The 22,456-nt window shown below is 41.2% G+C and overlaps 2 protein-coding genes across 2 annotated transcripts in view; one reads left to right on the top strand and one right to left on the bottom strand.

The window, feature by feature from the left end:
- Window positions 1-11,009: 11,009 nt before the first annotated feature.
- Window positions 11,010-15,046, bottom strand: bola3 (bolA family member 3). Its single transcript, XM_062067919.1, has 4 exons — window positions 14,882-15,046; window positions 14,689-14,809; window positions 14,396-14,484; window positions 11,010-11,423 (listed from the first exon to the last, which is right to left on the bottom strand). The coding sequence occupies exons 1-4, from the start codon at window positions 14,951-14,953 to the stop codon at window positions 11,361-11,363; spliced, it is 345 nt and encodes a 114-aa protein (XP_061923903.1). The 5' UTR covers window positions 14,954-15,046; the 3' UTR covers window positions 11,010-11,360.
- LOC133642104 (polycystin-1-like protein 2) overlaps window positions 15,034-22,456 on the top strand; it is a 59,459-nt gene continuing 52,036 nt past the window's right edge. Inside the window, exons 1-5 of the mRNA XM_062036230.1 lie at window positions 15,034-15,051; window positions 18,418-18,518; window positions 18,699-18,964; window positions 20,163-20,321; window positions 20,395-20,583. Of these exons, the coding sequence (XP_061892214.1) occupies window positions 15,034-15,051; window positions 18,418-18,518; window positions 18,699-18,964; window positions 20,163-20,321; window positions 20,395-20,583 (733 nt within the window). The remainder of the gene's footprint in view (window positions 15,052-18,417; window positions 18,519-18,698; window positions 18,965-20,162; window positions 20,322-20,394; window positions 20,584-22,456) is intronic.

The following is a 22,456-nucleotide window of genomic DNA, read 5'->3' as shown; positions in this document are numbered from 1 at the left end:
TTGTTTTGTTTATGGGGCAGCACGGTGGTACAGGGGTTAGTGCGTGTGCCTCACAATACGAAGGTCATGAGTAGTCCTGAGTTCAATCCTGGGCTCAGGATCTTTCTGTGTGGAGTTTGCATGTTCTCCCCGTGACTGTGTGGGTTCCCTCCGGGTACTCCGGCTTCCTCCCACCGCCAAAAACATGCACCTGGGGATAGGTTGATTGGCAACACTAAATGGGCCCTAGTGTGTGAATGTGAGTGTGAATGTTGTCTGTCTATCTGTGTTGGCCCTGCGATGAGGTGGCGACTTGTCCAGGGTGTACCCCGCCTTCCGCTCGAATGCAGCTGAGATAGGCTCCAGCATCCCCCTTGACCCCAAAAGTGACAAGCGGTAGAAAATGGATGGATGGATGGATGGATAGTTGTTTATGATTACCCACGATTGTAGTAGCTGCCCTGTGTGTTTATGAGTATCGTATTTACTTGCCAGTTACATGTTGGGTGTGCTATTACTGTATTCCGTGCGGTACCGTGACTTAGTAATGTCTTAGTATCTGTCCGTTTTAATATGGCTGATGTGTGATTTCCTTTTGATCATTCCAAGGTAGATGAGGATGTTTCCTCACTATATGGGCTATTTATATAGCTCATGAAATATGTTTTGTTTTTAAAAGGTGTTCAACATTAATATAACATTCTATAGATTCACTACACACTAAGTAAAATATTTCAAAATTGTATCATTAGTTATAACTAATAAACCTCCCAATATGTATGTAAAAAAATGGCACTTGAATGTTAATAGCAGGTGCGCTCATCAGCTAATTATATTGCAAAAACTTCCTGAAATAACTTTTTGCATGATGTTCTTATTTTTGATTTGTACCTGTATTGCTTGGATTTTCATGACGTCATGTACGGCTCACGTCCCGCTCATTAAATATGTGTGAAGGTCAAGCTAGCTTTGTTTTCAATGGGTAATGGCACGATTTAGCATTTCTTGAAGAAAAATACCCTATGCTTGTGTTGTTTTCGGCTGTATAGTTCAAATTGCGAAAAGGATACACGTTTCTTTAGAGTTCCTCAAAAGGTAATCAAAAAGAACTGAACGACTCACCAGGAAACTGAACGACTCACCAGAAATTGGAAGAGGTATACTATGGGAGGCATCTAAAGCCTATATTAAGTCCAGTGACCGCTGAGAAAGATCAGCTGACAACAGGGGAAAGTCCTTGTGGCAGCGTGGAAAGACAGCTGACAGGAAGGAATAGACCCCACTGGGACAGGCATGGGCTAGCTTCCCATGGTTGTAGCTTCCCATGCCTTCGCATGTTGGAAGCACCCGTTATAGCTACGAAAAGACGACAGAAGAAAACACCCCTAGAGTCTGCGAGAGTGGGGGCGGAAGATGACTCATCGGCTGACATCACGGTAACAGACCCTGGACCGGAAACGACTATGAGTAAAAGCACAATACAAGAGAGTGACACTGCAACTGCCACAGCTACAACCACGACGACGGGACACAAACTGCAGATATGTCCCTGTGGTTGGAGGAGCATTACATCACATCATGGGTTGAGAGTTCACCAGGGAAAGAAGAAGTGTTTGAGAGAAGAGAGACAGAGGCCTCGCATTGACTACTTTCTACGAAAAGAGTCAAATCAGTCGAATGAAGTACAGCAACTGGACGCAAACCACAGCTTGCAGTACATCAGTACCAATGTCACGGAGGAAGCAAACACAGAGCTGATGACAACGACGGTAGAACCGACCCAACCTCTTAGACCTGCAGTCGAAAGGAGACTAGCAGGGATTAGACTGCATGTGAAGTGGCCCGGTGTCGTGGATAAGAAACTGTGGGAAACAATCAATACTGACCTGGCCCTGTCCCTCGAACAACTACAAGGGACAGTGGAAAAGAAGTTGGAGAGAATGGGGGACATTATCTATCAATATGGGTCAGAACGCTTCGGAGTGCAAGTAAGGAAAGGTGGAAAAAACGTCTCAACCGCACCAGTTTCTAGGAGGCAACATGAGATCAGGCGCCTCGTCCTTGAAAGGAGACAACTTAGGAAACAGTGGAGAAAAGCCTCTGGAGTGGAAAGGGAAGGCATAAATGTGCTCCAAGTCGACATTAAAACCCGACTGGCATACCTCCGCAGAGCAGAGAACCTACGGAAACGTAGAAGGAAGAAAGAACAAACTAGAACACGGTTCTATAAAGATCCCTTCAAGTTCCTCAAAAGTATCTTCGCAAAGGAAAAAAGTGGAGCCCTTAAAACAACAAAGGCAGACCTGGAAGATCACCTGAAAGCAACGCACTCTGACCCAAGGCGCTATGAATGTCTCACCATCCCTTCAGATATCCCGCCGATTGACCCTCCCGAACATCATATGCCTATCGGCCCTCCAACATGGAAAGAGGTGGAAAACACTGTGCGTCGAGCAAGATCTGCATCAGCCCCGGGGCCAAATGGAGTCCCATACAAGGGGTACAAGAACGCACTGGACATCCTGAGGTTTCTCTGGAGGCTCATGAGAACAGCATGGCAAAAGAAAATGATACCCAAAATGTGGCGTAGGGCAGGAGGAGTCCTCATCCCAAAGGAGAAGGATGCAGAGAACATCAGCCAATTCCGTCCGATCTCCCTGCTAAACGTCGAGGGCAAAATCTTCTTCAGTGTCATTGCACAGAGGATGGGCGAGTATCTGCGAAGAAATAAGTACATCGATACATCTGTACAAAAGGCAAGTATATCAGGATTCTCTGGGTGCTCAGAACACTTCAGCATGATCTGGCACCAGATCCAAGTGGCAAAGGCGGAGAGAAAGGATCTCCACGTAGTCTTCCTGGACCTCGCCAACGCCTTTGGTTCGGTGCCCCATGAACTCCTGTGGTCTGCCTTCAACTTCTTCCACATACCGGACACCATCACAGCCCTAGTTAAATCCTACTTCCAGGACGTGCAGTTCTGCTTCACAACCTCTGACTTTACCACCTCTTGGCAGCGCTTGGAGGTGGGCATCATGGCGGGATGCACTATTTCACCCCTGGCATTCACGATGGCGATGGAGGTTATCATCCGCGCCTCAAAGTGGGTGGTAGGCGGTCAGCGGGTTGACTCTGGCCAGCGCCTTCCCCCACTCAGAGCTTACATGGACGATATTACAACGTTGACCACCACCGTCCCATGCCGCAGGAGGCTTTTCAGAAAACTGGAAGAGAACATCAGTTGGGCCCGTATGAAGATCAAACCATCCAAGTCACGAAGCATCTCAATTGTAAAGGGAGTGCTCTCGGACCTGAAATTCTTCATCGGAGATGACCCAATCCCAACAGTGTCTGAGCAGCCTGTAAAGAGCCTTGGCAGGTGGTATGATGCAAGCCTGAAGGACAAAGACCAGGTGCAACAACTACGTAAGGATATCAGCAGCGGCCTACAGTCCATCGATAACACCCAACTGCCTGGAAAGTTAAAGGCCTGGTGCCTGCAGTTCAGACTCCTACCCAGGATACTGTGGCCCCTCTCAGTTTATGAGGTCCCAATCTCGACTGTAGAGAAGTTGGAAAGAGGAGTCACAGGCTACATCAAAAAATGGCTCGGAGTTCCACGATGCCTTACCACCATAGGCCTCTACGGAGATGGCATCCTCAAGCTGCCCCTCACCAGTCTCACAGAGGAGTTCAAGTGTGCAAAAACAAGACTCCAGATGACACTGAATGAATCCAGAGACTTGGTAGTGAGCAACAATGCACCAACCTTGGTGACAGGGCGTAAATGGAGACCAGCCAAAGCAGTGGAAGAAGCAACAGCAGCCCTCAGACATGCTGACATTGTGGGCTATGTCCAGCAAGGAAGAGGAGGCTTTGGGCTAACAGCTACCCGCCTGGCTTGGAGTAAGGCCACAGCACCAGAACGGAGGAAGATGGTGGTGGACGAAGTACACCCTACCACCACCAGCAGCCAACCACCAGCAGACCATTACCTTTGTCCGCGAAGGGGCTAAGGTAGTCAGGAGCGGCTCCATACCACCTGAGCGAGGCCAGCTATGCTTAGCCCGCGACTGGAGGATGCTGGTTGATCTTGGCCGGCAGCTTGCGTTTCCTCCGAAGATTGCTGTGACCACCCTGAGACCGGACGTGGTGCTCTGGTCCCCTTCACAAAAAAAAAGGTTTTCATCATCGAGCTCACAGTACCCTGGGAGGACTCAGTGGATGAGGCTTATGAGCGAAAACACCAACGCTATGCCGAGCTTGCAGCTGAAGCACAACATCGTGGCTGGAGCACTGAGTCCATCCAGTGGAGGTGGGCTGCAGAGGCTTTGTGGCGAGATCTACCACCAAATTGCTTGTAGACCTGGGAGTCCGAGGCCAACGTCTGTGTATAGCCATCAAAGCTGCATCGGAGGCAGCCGAAAGAGGCAGCCAGTGGCTGTTCATGAGGAGGAAAGACCCCTGTTGGGCCCCCAAGTAGCAAGCCAGGAGGTATGCGGTCAGCTTAGGCTTGACTCAGGGAAAAGGACGCCCCTGCCATGCATAGTCCCATGAGAAGTCTGTTGTTCAACACCAAGCGACTCATGCTTAATTGGGATTGACGCAAGCCCTGGGCCGATCACCCTGTGGCTGGCCACCCCTGGAGAGGGCGTCTAGTGATAAGGCCGAAACGCCCAGTGACCCAGGGGCACACTACTGATGATGCGTCCAAATTGCAAAACACCCATCCACCATTTCACCAGTCATCACCAAACACTCTCAAGTATGTGCCAGCACAAAGGAATTTTACAACTTATCCTGTGTTTTTGTAAACAGAGGTCAACTTATATCTTTTGTTTCAAACCTAAATAAGACAGAGACCATTCAAATCACTGGGCTGCTCTGCAAGATTAAGGATTTTGAAGATAAGTACGCTTCAAACCCAGACCCAACACTATATAAAGAACGCCTTCGCCTACAAACTGACTTTGACCTTATGTCTGTCAATAGAGCGAAATTACAACTACTCAAATCCAGACAACGATTCTTTGAATCTGAGGAAAAAGCTGGCAAGCTCTTAGCCCACCAGGTCAGGGAGGAAGCATCTTCGAGGCTAATCACATCTATTTGCTCTAACACAGGAGAACTACATACTGATCCAGCTAAGATTAATGAAACATTTTCTGCATTTTATACAACATTATATACTTCAGACTGCCCCCCTTCCTCAGATGAACTGTTTAGCGATACAACATTCCCCCAGATAGAATGTGGGGCTGCGAGAGGCCTGGGCCAGCTCATTAGTGACATTGAGATCACAGAAGCCACCAAATCCTTACAGAACAATAAGTCACCCGGCCCGGATGGCTTCAGTGCAGAATATTACAAGACTTTCTCCAGTGTTCTTGCTCCGGCTCTAAGAGACATGTATAATGAAGCTTTCCTGCACCATCGCCTCCCAGAAACCTTATCGAGGGCCACCATTTCTCTCATCCTAAAAAAAGAGAAGGACTCCTGCTTTGCAGCAGCTATAGAATAATTTCGCTCTTAAATGTAGATCTAAAAATTATATCCAAGGTTCTCGCTCTCCGGCTCCAAAGAGTGATGCCTTCCATCATCTCGTTGGATCAAACAGGTTTTATGCTAGGCCGGCAATCCTCACACAACACTCTGCGCCTCCTAAACATTATCCATTCGCCAAACCCCTCGACCCCGGAGGTGGTAGTGTCCCTCGATGCGGAGAAAGCCTTTGACAGGGTTGAATGGGAATAGCTATTTGAAGTGATGGGTCGGTTTGGTTTTAATGAAGATTTCATTTTCTGGGTTAAACTTTTGTACTCGTCCCCAGTAGCTTCGGTACGTACAAATAATACACTATCCTCCCCGCTTTTTCTTAAAAAAGGCACTAGACAAGGTTGCCCGTTGTCTCCATTACTGTTTGCTATTGCGATAGAACCCCCTGCTCTTTGGCTGCGCACGGAGGCGGGCTTTAAAAGGTATCACCCGGTCGGACATGTTGCACAAAGTCTCGCTTTATGCGGACGACTTGCTCTTATACATCTCGGATCCTGCTAGCTCACTCCCGGTAATATTTGACATTCTGGAGCGGTTTGGCACACACTCTGGTTACAAACTTAACTAACAAAAAAGTGAGCTGTTCCCGATTAATTCCTTAGCTAAACAGTTACCACGATCTTTAGCAGCATTCAAATGGGCACATGACGGGATTCATTACTAGAGAATCCTTATTACTCCGGCTATGTCTGATATGCTCCGGGCAAATTTTTTACCTCTAATTGAAAAGATGGAGAAGGACTTTGCCCGCTGGTCCGTTTTACCATTATCTCTCGCTGGCCGGATCAATCTGATCAAGATGATCACTCTGCCTAAATTCCTTTACCTTTTTCAACATATCCCCATATTTATTACTAAATCATTTTTCGATAAATTAGACAAATCAATATCCAAATTTTTATGGGGGGCCGGATTGGCCCGAATCCGCAAGTCGGTCCAACAATCTCCCAAATCTGAAGGAGGGCTTGTACTCCCCAATTTTAGACAATACTATTGGGCGGCTAATGTACAGAAACTCCTATACTGGATGGATGGAGGCTCTCAGACCCTCCCGGCCTGGGTATCCCTTGAAACGGCAATCCCACACTTCTCATTACGTTCTTGCTTATGCTCATCACTCCCTTTTCCATTTAAACTTGAAGGCGCAAACACCATTGCATCGATCTCCATGAAAATATGGAACCAGCTACGGAAACACTTGGGTTTTCAGGGCCCATTTATATTGACCCCGCTACTTAAAAAACATTTATTTAAACCTTCCCGTACTGACCCCGCATTCATGACTTGGCACGATCATGGTATCACCACTGTGAAAGACATCTATGCAGACGGAGTGTTCTCATCCTTCGCTGAACTCTCTTCCAAATACGATTTGCCGAACTCCCACCTTTTTCGTTTTTTTCAGGCGAGGGACTTCGTAAAGAAGCAGTTCCCACACTTTCCAAATCGTCCCCTGGAAACTCTTATAGATACGTTGTTATCTTTGAGCCCTAATCATAAAAAATGCATCTCCGTGCTATATACCTCCTTAAGTTCAGGTGCTCCAAACTCTCTATCAGTGATAAGAGCCTCGTGGGAGAGCGATCTTAATACCAACATATCCGATCAACACTGGAACTGTGCCCTGAAACTGGTCCACTCCTCCTCAATATGTGCCCGTCATAGTCTCATCCAATGCAAAGTAATCCATAAAATTCACTACACTAATTCAAAACTATCCAAAATCTACCCCACTGTTAGCAATACCTGCAATAGATGCAAACAATCTTCGGCTGATCATGTCCATATGTTCTGGTCCTGCTCTGAACTATGTTCCTTTTGGGAGGACATTTTTGACACAATCGGAAAGGCATACGGTCAAAACTTTTCCCCCAACCCATTATCAGCCATTTTTGGCACATGCCCTGATAACATGTGCCCGGTACCACTAAAACGCGCTGTTGCTTTTACGACCTTGCTGGCCAGGCGATTGATCTTGTTTAATTGGAAGCTGGCTCGCCCCCCATCACACGGCCGTTGGATTAGAGAGGCTCTCTACAACCTAAAACTGGAAAAACTTAAGTTTTCGCTAAAAGGCTCTGCTCAAGCGTTTGAAAGCTCATGGAGTCCTGTCTTGCTGTATGTCAACTCTCTTGACTTATGCCCAGACGCAAATGAGGAATAATCTCCCTTTTATTTATTATTATTATTTTTCCGTTTTTCTCTCTTTCAGCCTGTCTGTCTGTCTCTGGCCTCGTGTGTGTGTGTGTGTGTGTGTGTGTGTGTGTGTGTGTGTGTGTGTGTGTGTGTGTGTGTGTGTGTGTGTGTGTGTGTGTGTGTGTGTGTGTGTGTGTGTGTGTGTGTGTGTGTGTGTGTGTGTGTGTGTGTGTGTGTGTGTTTGTGTGTGTGTGTGTGAACGTGTCTGTCTTTGTCGTCTTACTTGTTATATGTTTGTGCCATATGTCCCTTGTTGGTTTGACCTGAGTGGAGTTGGGTGGGTGGGTGGTTTGGGTTTTAAGGGAAAGGGTGTGAATAATTTACTGACGACTTGCACTTTTTTCTGTCTATTTGAAAATGCCAATAAAAAGAGTTGGATTAAAAGGTAATCAAAAAGGGCAGAAGATTGCAAGATTTTACAAAACAACAAGAAAAGCAGCACACACTCCAGTCCAAGGGAGCAGAGTCAAATAATGCATGAGTTTGCAGTGATATCTTTGTTAAAGGTTTGTTTGATATACTTTTAACATTTATTATTTCCCATTTCTTCTTTTCTGTCTTGCCACTGGTGAGGGCGGTCGCATCTCTCTCCGCTCCCTCCTTCCCTGCTTGCTCTCTTTGTTTTTGTCTTGTTTGAACTATTTTGAAGCCTCTTTTCTTGAGCTGTCCTCAAATCTAAACATCAAAATGAATTTGATCAACTGGACTCTCGACGCAATTGACACAGTCTTTTCGACAAGGAAAAGAGGCTCGGGGGAGCCTGGCTGCCCTGATGGAACCATTGCTGCGGGGTACGTGAGAGATTCCTGGAATACTTGGAGAATCATGTGCCTCTCAGTCCTTTCCATCGAGGACGTGGAAGACATCTACCTATTTGGAGCTGTGATCGCAGGGCATTTGCTGATTGGGCTGGGCATTGCTCTGGTGTATCGTCAAATTCGGAAGACGATGGCAGCCACTCAAGGGGCCAACAGGCTGTTCAACGCAATGGAAGGATTGGGTCGTGCTGTGGGATCACAGACTGGAGCGATTGCTGATTTGAATCGCAAGGTAGATTCGATCTTGATGATGTTACAGAAAGAATAAATTGGAATTGTCAGAGCCAGCATATAGAGCAGGAATGTCATTGTTTTGACTGCTCAAAGAAAAAAACAACATCTTAATCTACGATTTGACTCCCTCGAATGGCCTTGAGGAACAGGCTGTTTGAAAACACTCCCCCGAGGACTCCTCAAAGATGGACGCTTTTGACCTTTCCCTTTTCTTCAAAAGCACCTGGGTCGGACTCTTGAACTCTTGAACTCTTGGGGCCGGCCTCGGCCCATAAAGACAATCCAACATCTCACCCAAGTTAATTGGGCATACATGCACGCACATACCCCTCCCCAATCAACGCCTTCACCACTGCTTTATTCCTCCGGGGTTGTGGGGGCTGAGCAGCGCTCAACAGCAGCTGCTGGCCTCCAAGGTCCTGTTGGATGACTTTGTTGCGAGTTGTTGTGATTAAATGTACCTTGTTTATGTGTGCCATGCTATGTGAGGTTTTTTTCCTCGGACTCAGTCTGGACCATTCTGAGGGTCCAGCCTCAGACTGATATTTTTTTTTACTTCCCCCCTCCCCCCAATGTCACCTTTTTCCCACCTTTTTGAGGAGCGCCTAAGTGAGGCTGATCCGTTGGCGGTCCCGTCTTGTCTCCCTGTAACGTATGTCTGCTCTTAGCGGGATTGTGCCGAAAATGTAATTTCAGTTCTTATGTGTCTTGTACATGTAAGAATGGACAATAAAGCTGATTGATTGATTGATTTAAGTATTATCTTGATATTATTCGTATTTCTTAAAACACATTTTTCCACAAGTGTTTCGAATAGCACCAACAAGCCAATTTTGAGCAAAACCTAAAAGAGTTGAGCTTTTACCAGAGGCAACGATCATAAATGAAGATTTCAGCACATTCAAAATGTTGACATCTATAGTCAGGCAACAAACATTGCTGCCCAAATTAAATCATGAAATGCAACCTTACCCAAGCAAAAACAATGTACAGTATATTTATCCCAGAGATTCCTGATACCGATTTCCTTGACCCAGCCACACACCAAGAAGTTGTAGACCTCCATGCTTTTCCAAGTTTTCATCTGTTTTGTCGTGCAGAATGACGTCTGGAGTACAATAGTTTCATATGTCTGGGAAGACGCCCGACGTATAATCCTTAATATCACACTCAACAAATCTTTTTTTGATAAATTGTAGGCATCTATTCCAGTTTGATTTTTTTGCTCGCATCTGCTTTTTGCAGGAAGATTTAAGCCTTTTGTACTCAAATAGTTCCCAAGTTGCTTACAGTACAACAGTCAATTCCGGGAAGAAGTCACATGTGGGAATACGAGCAATATACGGTGTACTAAATATTTATTAGTGTCTATAAAGTTTTTTGTTTGTAAAAAGGTTTTCAGTTTTCAAAACACTGTCAAAGAAGTATTTGATTTAATATGTTCATAATTACCATATTGGTGTGCATTATACCGTTTAGAGAATCAGGCCTATTATCTTTGTTAAATGCAGATGTTTTGACACAGCTCTTGTTTTGGATCTTGGGTGTATCTAATCTTGTGTTCAGAGGCTTTTCAGAAACCTCCATCCATCCATCCATTTTCTACCGCTTATTCCCTTCGGGGTCGCGGGGGGCGCTGGAGCTTATCTCAGCTGCATTCGGGCGGAAGGCGGGGTACACCCTGGACAAGTCGCCACCTCATCGTAGGGCCAACACAGATAGACAGACAACATTCACACTCACATTCACACACTAGGGCCAATTTAGTGTTGCCAATCAACCTATCCCCAGGTGCATGTCTTTGGAGGTGGGAGGAAGCCGGAGTACCCGGAGGGAACCCACACAGTCATGGGGAGGACATGCAAACTCCACACAGAAAGATCCTGAGGCCGGGATTGAACTCACGACTACTCAGGACCTTCGTATTGTGAGGCAGATGCACTAACCTCTCTTCCACCGTGCTGCCCCTTTTCAGAAACCTGTACATCCAAAATCATCAGTATCACAATCAATATACTGTACTCTGGTTACAGGCCATATCTACTTCACAAAAGGTAGTCATACAAAATGTTATTGTTTGGTTATTTACCAAATGTATGGTTTTAGAAACTGATTTATTTTATAAATCAAGCCAATATGGTACTATACATATCCAGGTTCTTCTTTGGTTTAATTTTTTTAGGCGCTGAAGTAGTTTTCTTTCTAATGAAAAGTGAATAAACAATCTAATAATACAAAATAGTTTAATGGAGCGAGTCAAGTAAAAATTGCTTATACATTCTTACATAGTGTTGGTATATCATAAATAAATACACTATGCCCATGTACAGTGTGCTGACTGATTCAGGTGCAATACATAAACTATGCTGGGACATTAGAGTATATATTTGGCTCACAGCCTCAGGCAACATGGCAATACTTTAAACTGCAGGACCATCCGTCGTTTTGTGTATACTTAATGTATGCAGCATTTTTTTTTGCAGTATTGTATTTCACATTATTTGTTTATGTATAATATCTACCAACAAATTGTTGATTCATGGCATATTTTGTAGTAGTAGTGAAATTTGTATAGTATTATTTTGGAATATCTGTGAATATTCTCAGTCCATGCATTCCTTGAATCTCTTCCTTCAGTGCCTGTAGGGGACAAACAAACAGAGATAAAATATAATTCAAATGTGAGTAAGCGCAGATAACTATTACAAAAGGCCAGTGAAGCACTCTGGCTTAAATGATGCTCTATTTTGATTCACACTGTCAGGAGGAATTATTTTAACAACATGTTAAAGGGGAACTGCGTTTTTTTTTTATTTTGACTATCGTTCACAATCATTATGAAAGACACGACGGATGGATTTTTTTAATGCATTCTAACTTGTAAATAAACGTAAATAAAAGTCTGTGTACAACGTAGCCAATGGGAGGTCTTCTATTTCATCCATAAAATCCAATAAATAACTATTCTAAAACCGCCAACAATACTCCATTTACATTTCCTGATTTGGATATTAACCAAGTATTAGTGATATTGTTATTGTAAGCGCTAACACAGACAGACTATTTATAGCGGCGCCGTGATCACAAGCCTGTGTACAATTTTCGACATGATCGACTGGCGAGCTGTTTTCTCACTTGCTTGCTCTCTGGAAGTTTTATTGTAGATCATAAATCATGCATCTTACCTGGACAGAAGAAGTCTGAGGATGCATTCTGACAAGTTGGTACACTTTGACAGCCATTTAGGACCCGGAAATGGCGAGAACGACACGAAAAGACGCTTGGCTTTTGATCGCATTTATTTTATATTTAGTATGCGTAAAATAACATCCATCGTCATGTCTCTTATAATGATTGTGAATGATAGCCAAAATAAATTAAAAAGTGCAGTTCCCCTTTAACTATTTCAGTTGCAGTGTAGAATTACAGTGCATTAAACTGAGGCCCTGTCCACACGGGAAAGTTGGTGTTTTGTTCCACCAGGTGTCAGATCAATAACGAGTCACGTCCAGATGGGACTGTGTCAATTGGTGAAACTGATGTAATTAATGCCTCACCACCAGTGGCGTTGCAAGCTGACACAAGACACCAGAATAACTTCCTTCGCAACCCCATTGACACCATTATAGAGTAGCTGGATCAAGTAAAAGAGGTCCTGAAAAACTGCAATCAATTCTGGATGTCAGAGTGTTTTTTTCTGGTAGTCCTTGGTGGTAGTATGTGTATTATAATTGTATTTGTTGCACCTTTAGTTGAAAGAGGTTAATAAGGTTTTGTTGCTATTGTGCTTAGTGGTAGTAACTACCGCACACAGTTTACCATAGCTGTTGTTAGCAGCTGTTGCATGCAGTCATTTTTTTAATGAACAAACTAAAAAAAAAAAGGTTGTGGTTTGCATGTCCACACAATAACGACTCAGTGGCGTTATGGATCTTGTTCTTAAAACTATCCTTTCAGGGCACCCAGAACTCCGTTGCCGTCTGGATAAAAGGCCGAAACGTTACAATACTTTACCATTCCCACCTAAAAACATTTACGTGTGGACAGGGCCTTAGAGCTGTATAAAGTATTAGATGTTAGAGATGTAACGAGTGATCGATATATCGATTTATATTCCTAAATTTCAAGTATATTGATCTGTGCTTGGCAATTATGCCTTCCGGAAGATAGTTATCAATCCAAGATCGTTTTAAAAGGGAATCGATCAATTTGATCGATACTAGAAAAAGGAAAACATTGGTTTTAAGAACGGAAGACTTTATATGAAGTTTAGCACTTTTAATAATGGGGACGTTAAACGTTGAGTCTATTTTGCCCATCTGTGAAATCTTCAAAGCAAAAATGGCAAATAACTACATTGGCTGAGAAAGGTCACAACAAACGCAACAAGACTATATCATAAATTACAACATAAACACTTTCAGATACAGCCCGAATGCAAAAGCCACAATGAATACAAACGACAACACAATCATTTAAAGCCTCAACACAACTTTAAGCCACAAAAGACGCGACCGACAAAACGGAAGTGACAGGGAAGCAAGTTACAGCGACACATCGACTTTCTGAACACAAGAAGAAGTAATTTCATCAGGAAACAAAAACAAATACAAGAGATGTATCAAGGAGGCTATGGAAATTAAGAAGCGAGGGGCCATACATGCTTCCGCACACTTGGGACACTGTCCTTCATTGGCGACGCCAGGGCGCAGAACAAAATATGGATATGGTCAGGTCGGGGAACTTGATTTAGCATGTAAATCTACTGTTGAAATGTTGGTTACTGTAGTTTTATTGAAAATTGCTTGAATGTTAAAAATGTGAGCAGAAAGGTTTCCCCTTGTTAATTCAACCTAAAGTGTTGGTTCAATCAATCAATCAAAGTTTATTTATATAGCCCTAAATCACGAGTGTCTCAAAGGGCTGCACAAGCCACAACGACATCCTCGGCTCAGATCCCACATCAGGGCAAGAAAAAACTCAACCCAATGGGATACAATGAGAAACCTTGAAGGGGACCTTAGATGTGGGGACCCCACCCCTGGGCGACTGGTGCAATGGACGTCGAGTGGATCTAGTTAATAGGTGGTTGCACTTTATTTAAATAAGATGTGAATGCATTGGCCATTAATTATTGTTTACTTGCTTATTTGCATCCATAATTCCTTATATACAATGCCCTTACAAGAAATAGCAGGAACATAGGAAACTTCACCTATAGGTTCCAGTATCCAGTATTTATTTCAAAGTCACACGGTTAAAAAATGTTTGCAAAAAAATGTATGAATTGATTACAACTCACTGAATCGTTTCGGATTGAATCGTTGTAAAAAAAATGAGATCCTTCCTGAATCATATCGGCAACCACTTATATCGAATCCAATCGTTACATCCCTATCAGATACTGAGTAGTTGTACACCACAACGAAAAACTTGTTAAAGTAACACTTCTCGAACAGAGTCATTAGCCAAAAGGGGGCTTCACCCATGCCACCAATGATTATATGTGTTACACCAAGCATAATATCTGACGCAGCTCTTGTTGTTGATCTCTTTGCAGGTGTACAAAATGAAGTGGAAAATGAGTGGATGTACTCTACACAGACAAGTACCTGATTAACGAGTTGGTGTTGCTGGATAGTTCTCTTGTCTTGGAACTCACTGGACTCTATGTGGACCTCATACATGGCCCCACAGCCGCCTGGAGTAAGATCACACAAGGTCATGGGATAATTGCTGATCTTGAACAAGTAGCAAACGTCACAAACCAATTGACAATGCAGGACTTAAAACTAAATCAATAAATGTCATTTTAGACTAAAACATATTCTGTTTTAATTTAATTTTAATCTTGGTGAATGCCATATTGAGTTCAAATGTGTTATTATGTATGATTTTCACGTACCCGATATATCCACGACTTTGAGCGATGATGCTAGAGGGAATTTCTCCTTGAGTATCTTCGCGATGCGGACTTCTCCATCGGTTTGCGTGGACAGACACCTCCACCGCTGCCCAAGGACTGCCTTTAGGCGCAGAGGAGAAATTAGCCAACCACTATCAGACTGTTAGCGCCATGTTTTTATTTATTTATTTACCTCACTCCTGCAAACAATCCGAAGCGCAGATATGATAGACCCGGTTCCCTTACCAGCCAACATCGTTAACATGCTGGGTATTTTTTTTTGTTAAACTGGAGCGAAGAGTTTATATATATGGCTAGCGGCTCCTTACACAACGTCCCTTCAATATGACGTCACACATCCGGGTACGACATTTGAAGAATGCGACGACTGTATGTAAACAACTCATCTTGACTTGGTTTGATGGCTCAAATATTACTAAAATATTCAACTTGTTGATTGTTAAATTTTTAACATAGTTTATACATGAGTAAAACCGCAATGTAACTTGCCGGACATATTGGAAATAGGGTCATTTTAATGATTTTAAATGTTCATTCAACTTACTAAAATCATATACTTTTTTCTAAAAGGAAACAACAACTTAAATACTGTACACATACTTGCCAACCTTGAGACCTCCAATATCGGGGGGGGGGGGGGGGGGGGCTTGGGCGGGGGGCGTTGTTAGGGGCGTGGTTAAGAGGAGAGTATATTTACAGCTAGAATTCACCAACTCAAGTATTTCATATATACATACGTATATATGTATATATATATATATATATATATATATATATATATATATATATATATATATATATATATATATATATATATATATATATATATATATAAATACTTGACTTTCAGTGAATTCTAGCTATATATATATATATGTATATATATATATATATATATATATATATATATATATATATATATCCATCCATCCATCCATTTTCTACCGCTTATTCCCTTCGGGGTCGCGGGGGGCGCTGGAGCCTATCTCAGCTACAATCGGGCGGAAGGCGGGGTACACCCTGGACAAGTCGCCACCTCATCGCAGGGCCAACACAGATAGACAGACAACATTCACACTCACATCCACACACTAGGGCCAATTTAGTGTTGCCAATCAGCCTATCCCCAGGTGTATGTCTTTGGAGGTGGGAGGAAGCCGGAGTACCCGGAGGGAACCCACGCAGTCACGGAGAGAACATGCAAACTCCACACAGAAAGATCCCGAGGCCGGGATTGAACTCACGACTACTCAGGACCTTCGTATTGTGAGGCAGACGCACTAACCCCTCTGCCACCGTGCTGCCATATATTTTATATATATATATATATATATATATATATATATATATATATATATATATATATATATATATATATATATATATATATATATATATATATATATATATATATATATATATATATATATATATATATATATATATATATATATATATATATATATATATATATATATATATATATATATATATATATATATATATATATATATATATATATATATATATATATATATATATTGTCATTTTGCCACATACAGTTGTGGACCTTCACACACACATATATATATATATATATATATATATATATATATATATATATATATATATATATATATATATATATATATATATATATATATATATATATATATATATATATATATATATATGTATATATATATATATATATATATATGTGTGTGTGTGAAGGTCCACAAAATGACAGTGTCCTGCAAAACAGTGCAAATTGTGAGACTGTGAGTCCACTTGGGTCACGGGATTATCAGTTGGAAGGCACAGTTCTGAGCACTTCTCGCATGTAAAGTACATACCACTTCTCGCCAGCAACAGGCGCTGTTGCAACACTTCATTCATAATTTAATCAAGCATAATGAACGTCTGTTTCTACACCGTTACATATATATATATATATATATATATATATATATATATATATATATATATATATATATATATATATATATATATATATATATATATATATATATATATATATATATATATATATATATATATATATATATATATATATACATATATATATATAAAAGAAATACTTGAATTTTAGTGTTCATTTATTTACACATATACACACACACACACAACACTCATCTACTCATTTTTGTACTTGAAAGTACAATGCTTTGTTAAGGGTTGAATTGTCCATCCTCTTTCTATTCTCTGTCACTATTTTTCTAACCATGCTGAACACCCTCTCTGATGATGCATTGCTGTGTGGCACGCACAAAAGTGCTTTCATCAAATGCACGAGAGTGTGGAATCTTCCATCTCTCCCTAGCATGGCCCAAAACCGGTCAATCCTTGCTTCCTGGTGAAGATCTTCTCTGGCAAGCAATTGGTACTCCACTACTTGTACCCGGAGGCTGGTCAGGTACAATCGCAGCTGCGGCAGACTTTTTTTGGGGGGGGCGCGGCCTCCAGCTCCGGCTGAATACTGGGAGTTTGTCGGGAGAAAATCTCTGTCGGGAGGTTGTCGGGAGAGGCGCTGAATACCGGGATTCTCCCGCTAAAAACGGGAGGGTTGGCAAGTATGAGACTGTACATGATATTTAGTTTGTCATTACAACATTTGGGTTCAGTTGGGGGAGAAAACTCATAAAGCACTATTATATAATACTTAATGAATCAAATTTTACATGTTTTTTATAACTTAATTTATCTTTACAGTTCAACATACCATTGTATCTATGCTTTGTGAACGGATCTATTATGTGTTTTTTATTTTTATTTAATTTATTTATTATGTTATTAAGCAATCTGTTTGATTGTTCCTTTACATGTGAAACATTGCCATTGTCTTCTGAGCTTGACAGTTTGATCATATTAACCATTTAGAGTAAGGATGTCCGATAATGGCTTTTTGCCGATATCCGATATTGTCCAACTCTTAATTACCGATATCAACCAATACCGATATCAACCGATATCGATATATACAGTCGTGGCTATAACACATTATTATGCCTAATTTGGACAACCAGGTATGGTGAAGATAAGGTCTTTTTTTTAAAATTAATAAAATAAAATAAGATAAATAAATTAATAACATTTTCTTGAATAAAAAAGAAAGTAAAACAATATAAAAACAGCTACATAGAAACTAGTAATTAATGAAAATTAGTAAAATTAACTGTTAAAGGTTAGTACTATTAGTGGACCAGCAGCACGCACAATCATGTGTGCTTACGGACTGTATCCCTTGCAGACTGTATTGATATATATTGATATATAATGTAGGAACCAGAATATTAATAACAGAAAAAAACAACCCTTTTGTGTGAATGAGTGTGAATGAGTGTAAATGGGGGAGGGAGGTTTTTTGGGTTGGTGCACTAATTGTAAGTGTATCTTGTGTTTTTTATGTTGATTTAATTAAAAAACAAAAACGATAACGATAATAACAAAAACGATACCAATAATTTCCGATATTACATTTTAAAGCATTTATAGGCCTATAATATCGGCAGACCGATATTATCGGACATCTCTAATTTAGAGCAAGTCAAATGTAATGTTTACTATTAAACCCTATCAGGCTCAGCAACAAATATCCTCCAGAAGACAAATGAATGTTGTGTCTCGTGGGAGGTGAAATCGACATTTTATAACAGCACAGGCTGACAAGCGTATCTCTCTCTGCAGGTTGTGGAGCCATTAGTGACTATTGACAGTTGGCTTTTGTCGCCTTTCAGGACAGCCCACGGCTTTTGTTTGTTGACGAGAGTTATATGCGCAATACAAAGGTAAGCAGCCATCAAGTAAACCAGTCAGACATGACCCTAAAGAGCTGGCCTTTTGTCACGGCCATTGACGTCATTGTCCTTTAAAGTCATTTTGTTACCAAACTGAGTGCAAGCAGTGTGCAGGTGCACAGCGGCAGAGATGGACCACTCTGTCTTGACTTTATTTGTTCTCCTCCTCAGCTCTACTTGTTTTGCTGTAGAGGAACCAGACACTCTCTTCTGTCCAAAACCCCAGGAACACTTTGATGGCTCCTGCTATGAGTTTGTTGGTCTGCAGCGTTCCTTCCTTAGTGCCCAAAATTGGTGCGAGCGAGGAGGAGGACACATAGCCTTCATCCTGAACAGCGAGACGCAGCAGTTCCTTCAGAAGCACTTAAGTCCGGAGAAGGACTGGTGGCTTGGATTGGCACCTGCTGCACCAAATCTCACTCTGGATGCCAATGAGGGTGAGAGCCATATTAACCTCAACATTAATTGTATAGATTTTTAAGACACCTTTTGACTTGTTTATTGTGTTAGCAGCACTGAAAAGAGCAGAGTAAAAACAAGAAATGTCAACAAAGTGAAATAATGGTTTAAGTTTATTTTGAACATGCATACAGTTAAAGTTAACGCTAAAGTACCAATGATTGTCACACACACACTAGGTGTGGTGACATTTGTCCTCTGCATTTGACCCATCCTCTTGATCACCCCCTGGGAGGTGAGGGGAGCAGTGGGCAGCAGCGGTGCTGCGCCCGGGAATCATTTTGGTGATTTACCCCCCAATTCCAACCCTTGATGCTGAGTGCCAAGCAGGGAGGTAATGGGTCCCATTTTTATAGTCTTTGGTATGACTCGGCCGGGGTTTGAACTCACAACCTAGTTACAACATGATACATCACAATTTCCAGCTTCTCTTTTCAACATGGAGAAGGAAGAAGCGGAACTTATTTAATCCTACCCTTTTTCCATTTAATAGCAATTACTAACACATTTATTCACTTAATGTTCTCAATTTGTACACAACTTACTCCATAAATAATATATATAGCAAATTAAGTTGTAATTTACTTAGTGATATGAATATTATTATCACATTTTCAATAAATTCAACATGTTTATCAGGATTCTTCTTCTTTGTACTTTGTAAACACTTGAAGTTTGAACAGTTTCTTAAACTGGAAAATAATAGAAATAGTAGAGCCAGCAGTTATTGTAGTAAAATGGGTCAAGATTACAAAACAGCACCGGTGATGTCAGGTTAATATAAAAATGTGTGGCCTATTTTAATAGTACAACTTTATTTGATAAACCGAAGTCAAAATCGCTGCCTGTTGTTGTCATTATCGCTTTAAACAGGTTCAACGTCGTGATAAGGATCTTGTTGATCTTTACCTGAGTCATCCTTTTGTGAAAGATTAGGCATAATGACATATATTTCTCATTTATAATGTATTTGACTGGGCTTGCTGTCAATTTCCTTGATTTACTACCACCTCTTTATTGCCCTAAATAGAACACAAGTCATTAGCATTAACATGATCTACATCTGTATCATTATTCTGTTGTCAATAAGAGCTGCAAATAAATACTTTTCATAGCATTGATCATCTATCTCAATTAAGATAATGAATGTGTTTTTTTTGCTCTCATCAATCCTAGTTTCTCTGGCATGGCTGGATGGCTCAGATGTCAGCTACGATAACTGGGAGGAAATACCCGATCCACAAGCAACCTGTGGACATATCCTGAAACAGTCGGGCTTCCAGTGGGAAGCATCAGACAACTGTAGCCAAGAACTTAACTTTGTCTGCCAGTTTGGTATATAAACACAAATACAACTAATTAAGTGTATGTTGTATCCCGTTATAAATGTTGTTTTGTTTATTCGCAGATTCCGGGAGATCTATTGCATGTGAAGGCCAGAATGTCACATTGCAGTGCGGCTCGGGTCAAGTCTTAGAGATAGTTGACAGCTTCTATGGTCGAAAAACAATTCACTACTGTCGGACCAAACTCACCGCCCTAGTCTCAACTCCTCAGGAGCAGTGCAGCTGGATAGATGTTATGGCCTCTGTAAAGGGTATTTATTTGGATATAAATGTACAATATTTGCAAAAAATTACTTTTCATTGTCAAAGCAACAGAATTAAATTAGTTACTTTTAAGACCACAGTCCACGTGAAGTGACAATAGGATATGTGCATTTGATTTTCAACATGGTCAAAAGATAAAGCCAAGCTAAAGCACAGACCTCCACCATAGCCGAATGCCAAACATGCCCACCTGACTGGTTTGTTTTAAAAATCATAACATGCAAGGTGAAGCTCAATGTACTTAATCTGTTGGTGACTCCTCCACTTGGTCATAATTAGAAGTGCTGCAACAATTAATCGATTAATCGATAAGAAAAAAAAGCGTAATTTTCTATTCTGTTGCTTTTTTGAATAATTTAATGAGTATAAATAATAAAGAAATATCGTACTATATATGGTGTGCCCAGAACTTTAAATACGCGGACATAGTATCTTCACAGATGCTGCAAAAGAGTGCACATGAGGGCGGTGGTGTATGGGTGCCATGACCTGTGTGCTGGCGAACTGTTGAGTTTTTTAAAAATATATTATTAATGCACACATGTTCAAAGCGTAATTATTAGGCTGGGATCATGGCAAGCAGAAAAACAGTTGTTTATTTTAGCCATTTTCTCTAAAATACATATTGAGGGTATAAATTGTGTTTTGTCTGATTACTAACTAATTAATCAATAGATTATTAAATTACTAAAATAATAACTGCAGCTCGAATAATTTCTGCTATCAAACAATGAATTTTAAAAATCAGATTAATCACAATTCAAAAGTGTGATTAATCGTGGTAAACTATTTGCTTGCATAATTTTTCAGGTCCTGTCGGTCTTGAACCTTAATATACAGAGATGGCAGGTGTAGTGCAGAAAAACATGACTTTAATGTGAAAAAGGAAATAGTGCAACTGGTTAGTGCAGATGCAGGGAAAACAGGAACTAGGAAACAGGCAACAGGCAACAATCATCAAGCCCTGACTGGAGGGTGAGGCAGGCATAAATAGCAACCTGATTGGCAACTGCAACCAGGTGTGCCAGGCTGCCAATCATGGACAGGTGAGGGAAACCATCTCTCAGGGAGACATGCATGAAGTAGAACTAAAATACGAGCGCTGACAGGAAATAAACAAACACACAGGAAAATCCAAACATAACCAAAATGTCAGTAACAATTCTGACAAATTTGAATGAACTAAAATGAAACAGAAACCAATATTTTTGACACAAATGCAATTTTATTATCAGAATGTCATACACAAACATTGTTTTTCTGTTTTTCTTGAATGTACGTCATTTATCTGCTCAAAATTTAGTAAAAGTTTTTGGGAGTATTTTGAAGTGAATTTTGCCAGCGAGCCACCAGTTGACTCACTCATCTTTGCACTGGCGTTTTCTATCCGGGCTCCAGTACTCTGGAATTCCCTACTGGTAACAGTTAGAGATGCTACCTCAGTAGAAGCATTTAAGTCCCATCTTAAAACTAATTTGTATACTCTAGCCTCTAAATAGACCCCTTTTTAGACCAGTTGATCTGCCGTCTCTCTTTTCTGCCTTCCCCCCTCTCCTGCGCGGTGAGGTTATCAGGTGACCACAGATCAGTTTCCACGGAGGAGGCGCTAGGACCACTCCTCTTTGCATCAGTTTGGTGATGTCTCTGCGCTGCCGACTTGTTTACATGCAAGAGTGCTAGCCTCCTTATGGACTGGACTCTCATGTTATTAACAGTATCCATTCGGTATCCATTGTAGCTATCAATTATTTTAGTAATCGATTAATCTATTAATTAGTTTGTTCAATTAATAGGGTAGTCTATCGATTAGTTTGTTTGATTAATCAAGTAATCAGATAAATTACACTTTTTAGCCTTAAT

Source organism: Entelurus aequoreus, linkage group LG02 (assembly GCF_033978785.1).
Source record: "Entelurus aequoreus isolate RoL-2023_Sb linkage group LG02, RoL_Eaeq_v1.1, whole genome shotgun sequence".
NCBI classification, from domain to species: domain Eukaryota; kingdom Metazoa; phylum Chordata; class Actinopteri; order Syngnathiformes; family Syngnathidae; genus Entelurus; species Entelurus aequoreus.
This window is presented reverse-complemented; position numbering and strand designations above follow the sequence as displayed.

Coding starts and splice junctions, on each gene's coding strand:
- bola3 (XM_062067919.1), bottom strand. CDS start 14,953: ATGTTAACGATGTTGGCTGGTAAGGGAACCGGGTCTATCATATCTGCG. Junction 14,810..14,881: donor GGATTGTTTGCAGGAGTGAG/GTAAATAAATAA, acceptor CTGCGCCTAAAG/GCAGTCCTTGGGCAGCGGTG. Junction 14,485..14,688: donor CAAAGTCGTGGATATATCGG/GTACGTGAAAAT, acceptor ATCTTACTCCAG/GCGGCTGTGGGGCCATGTAT.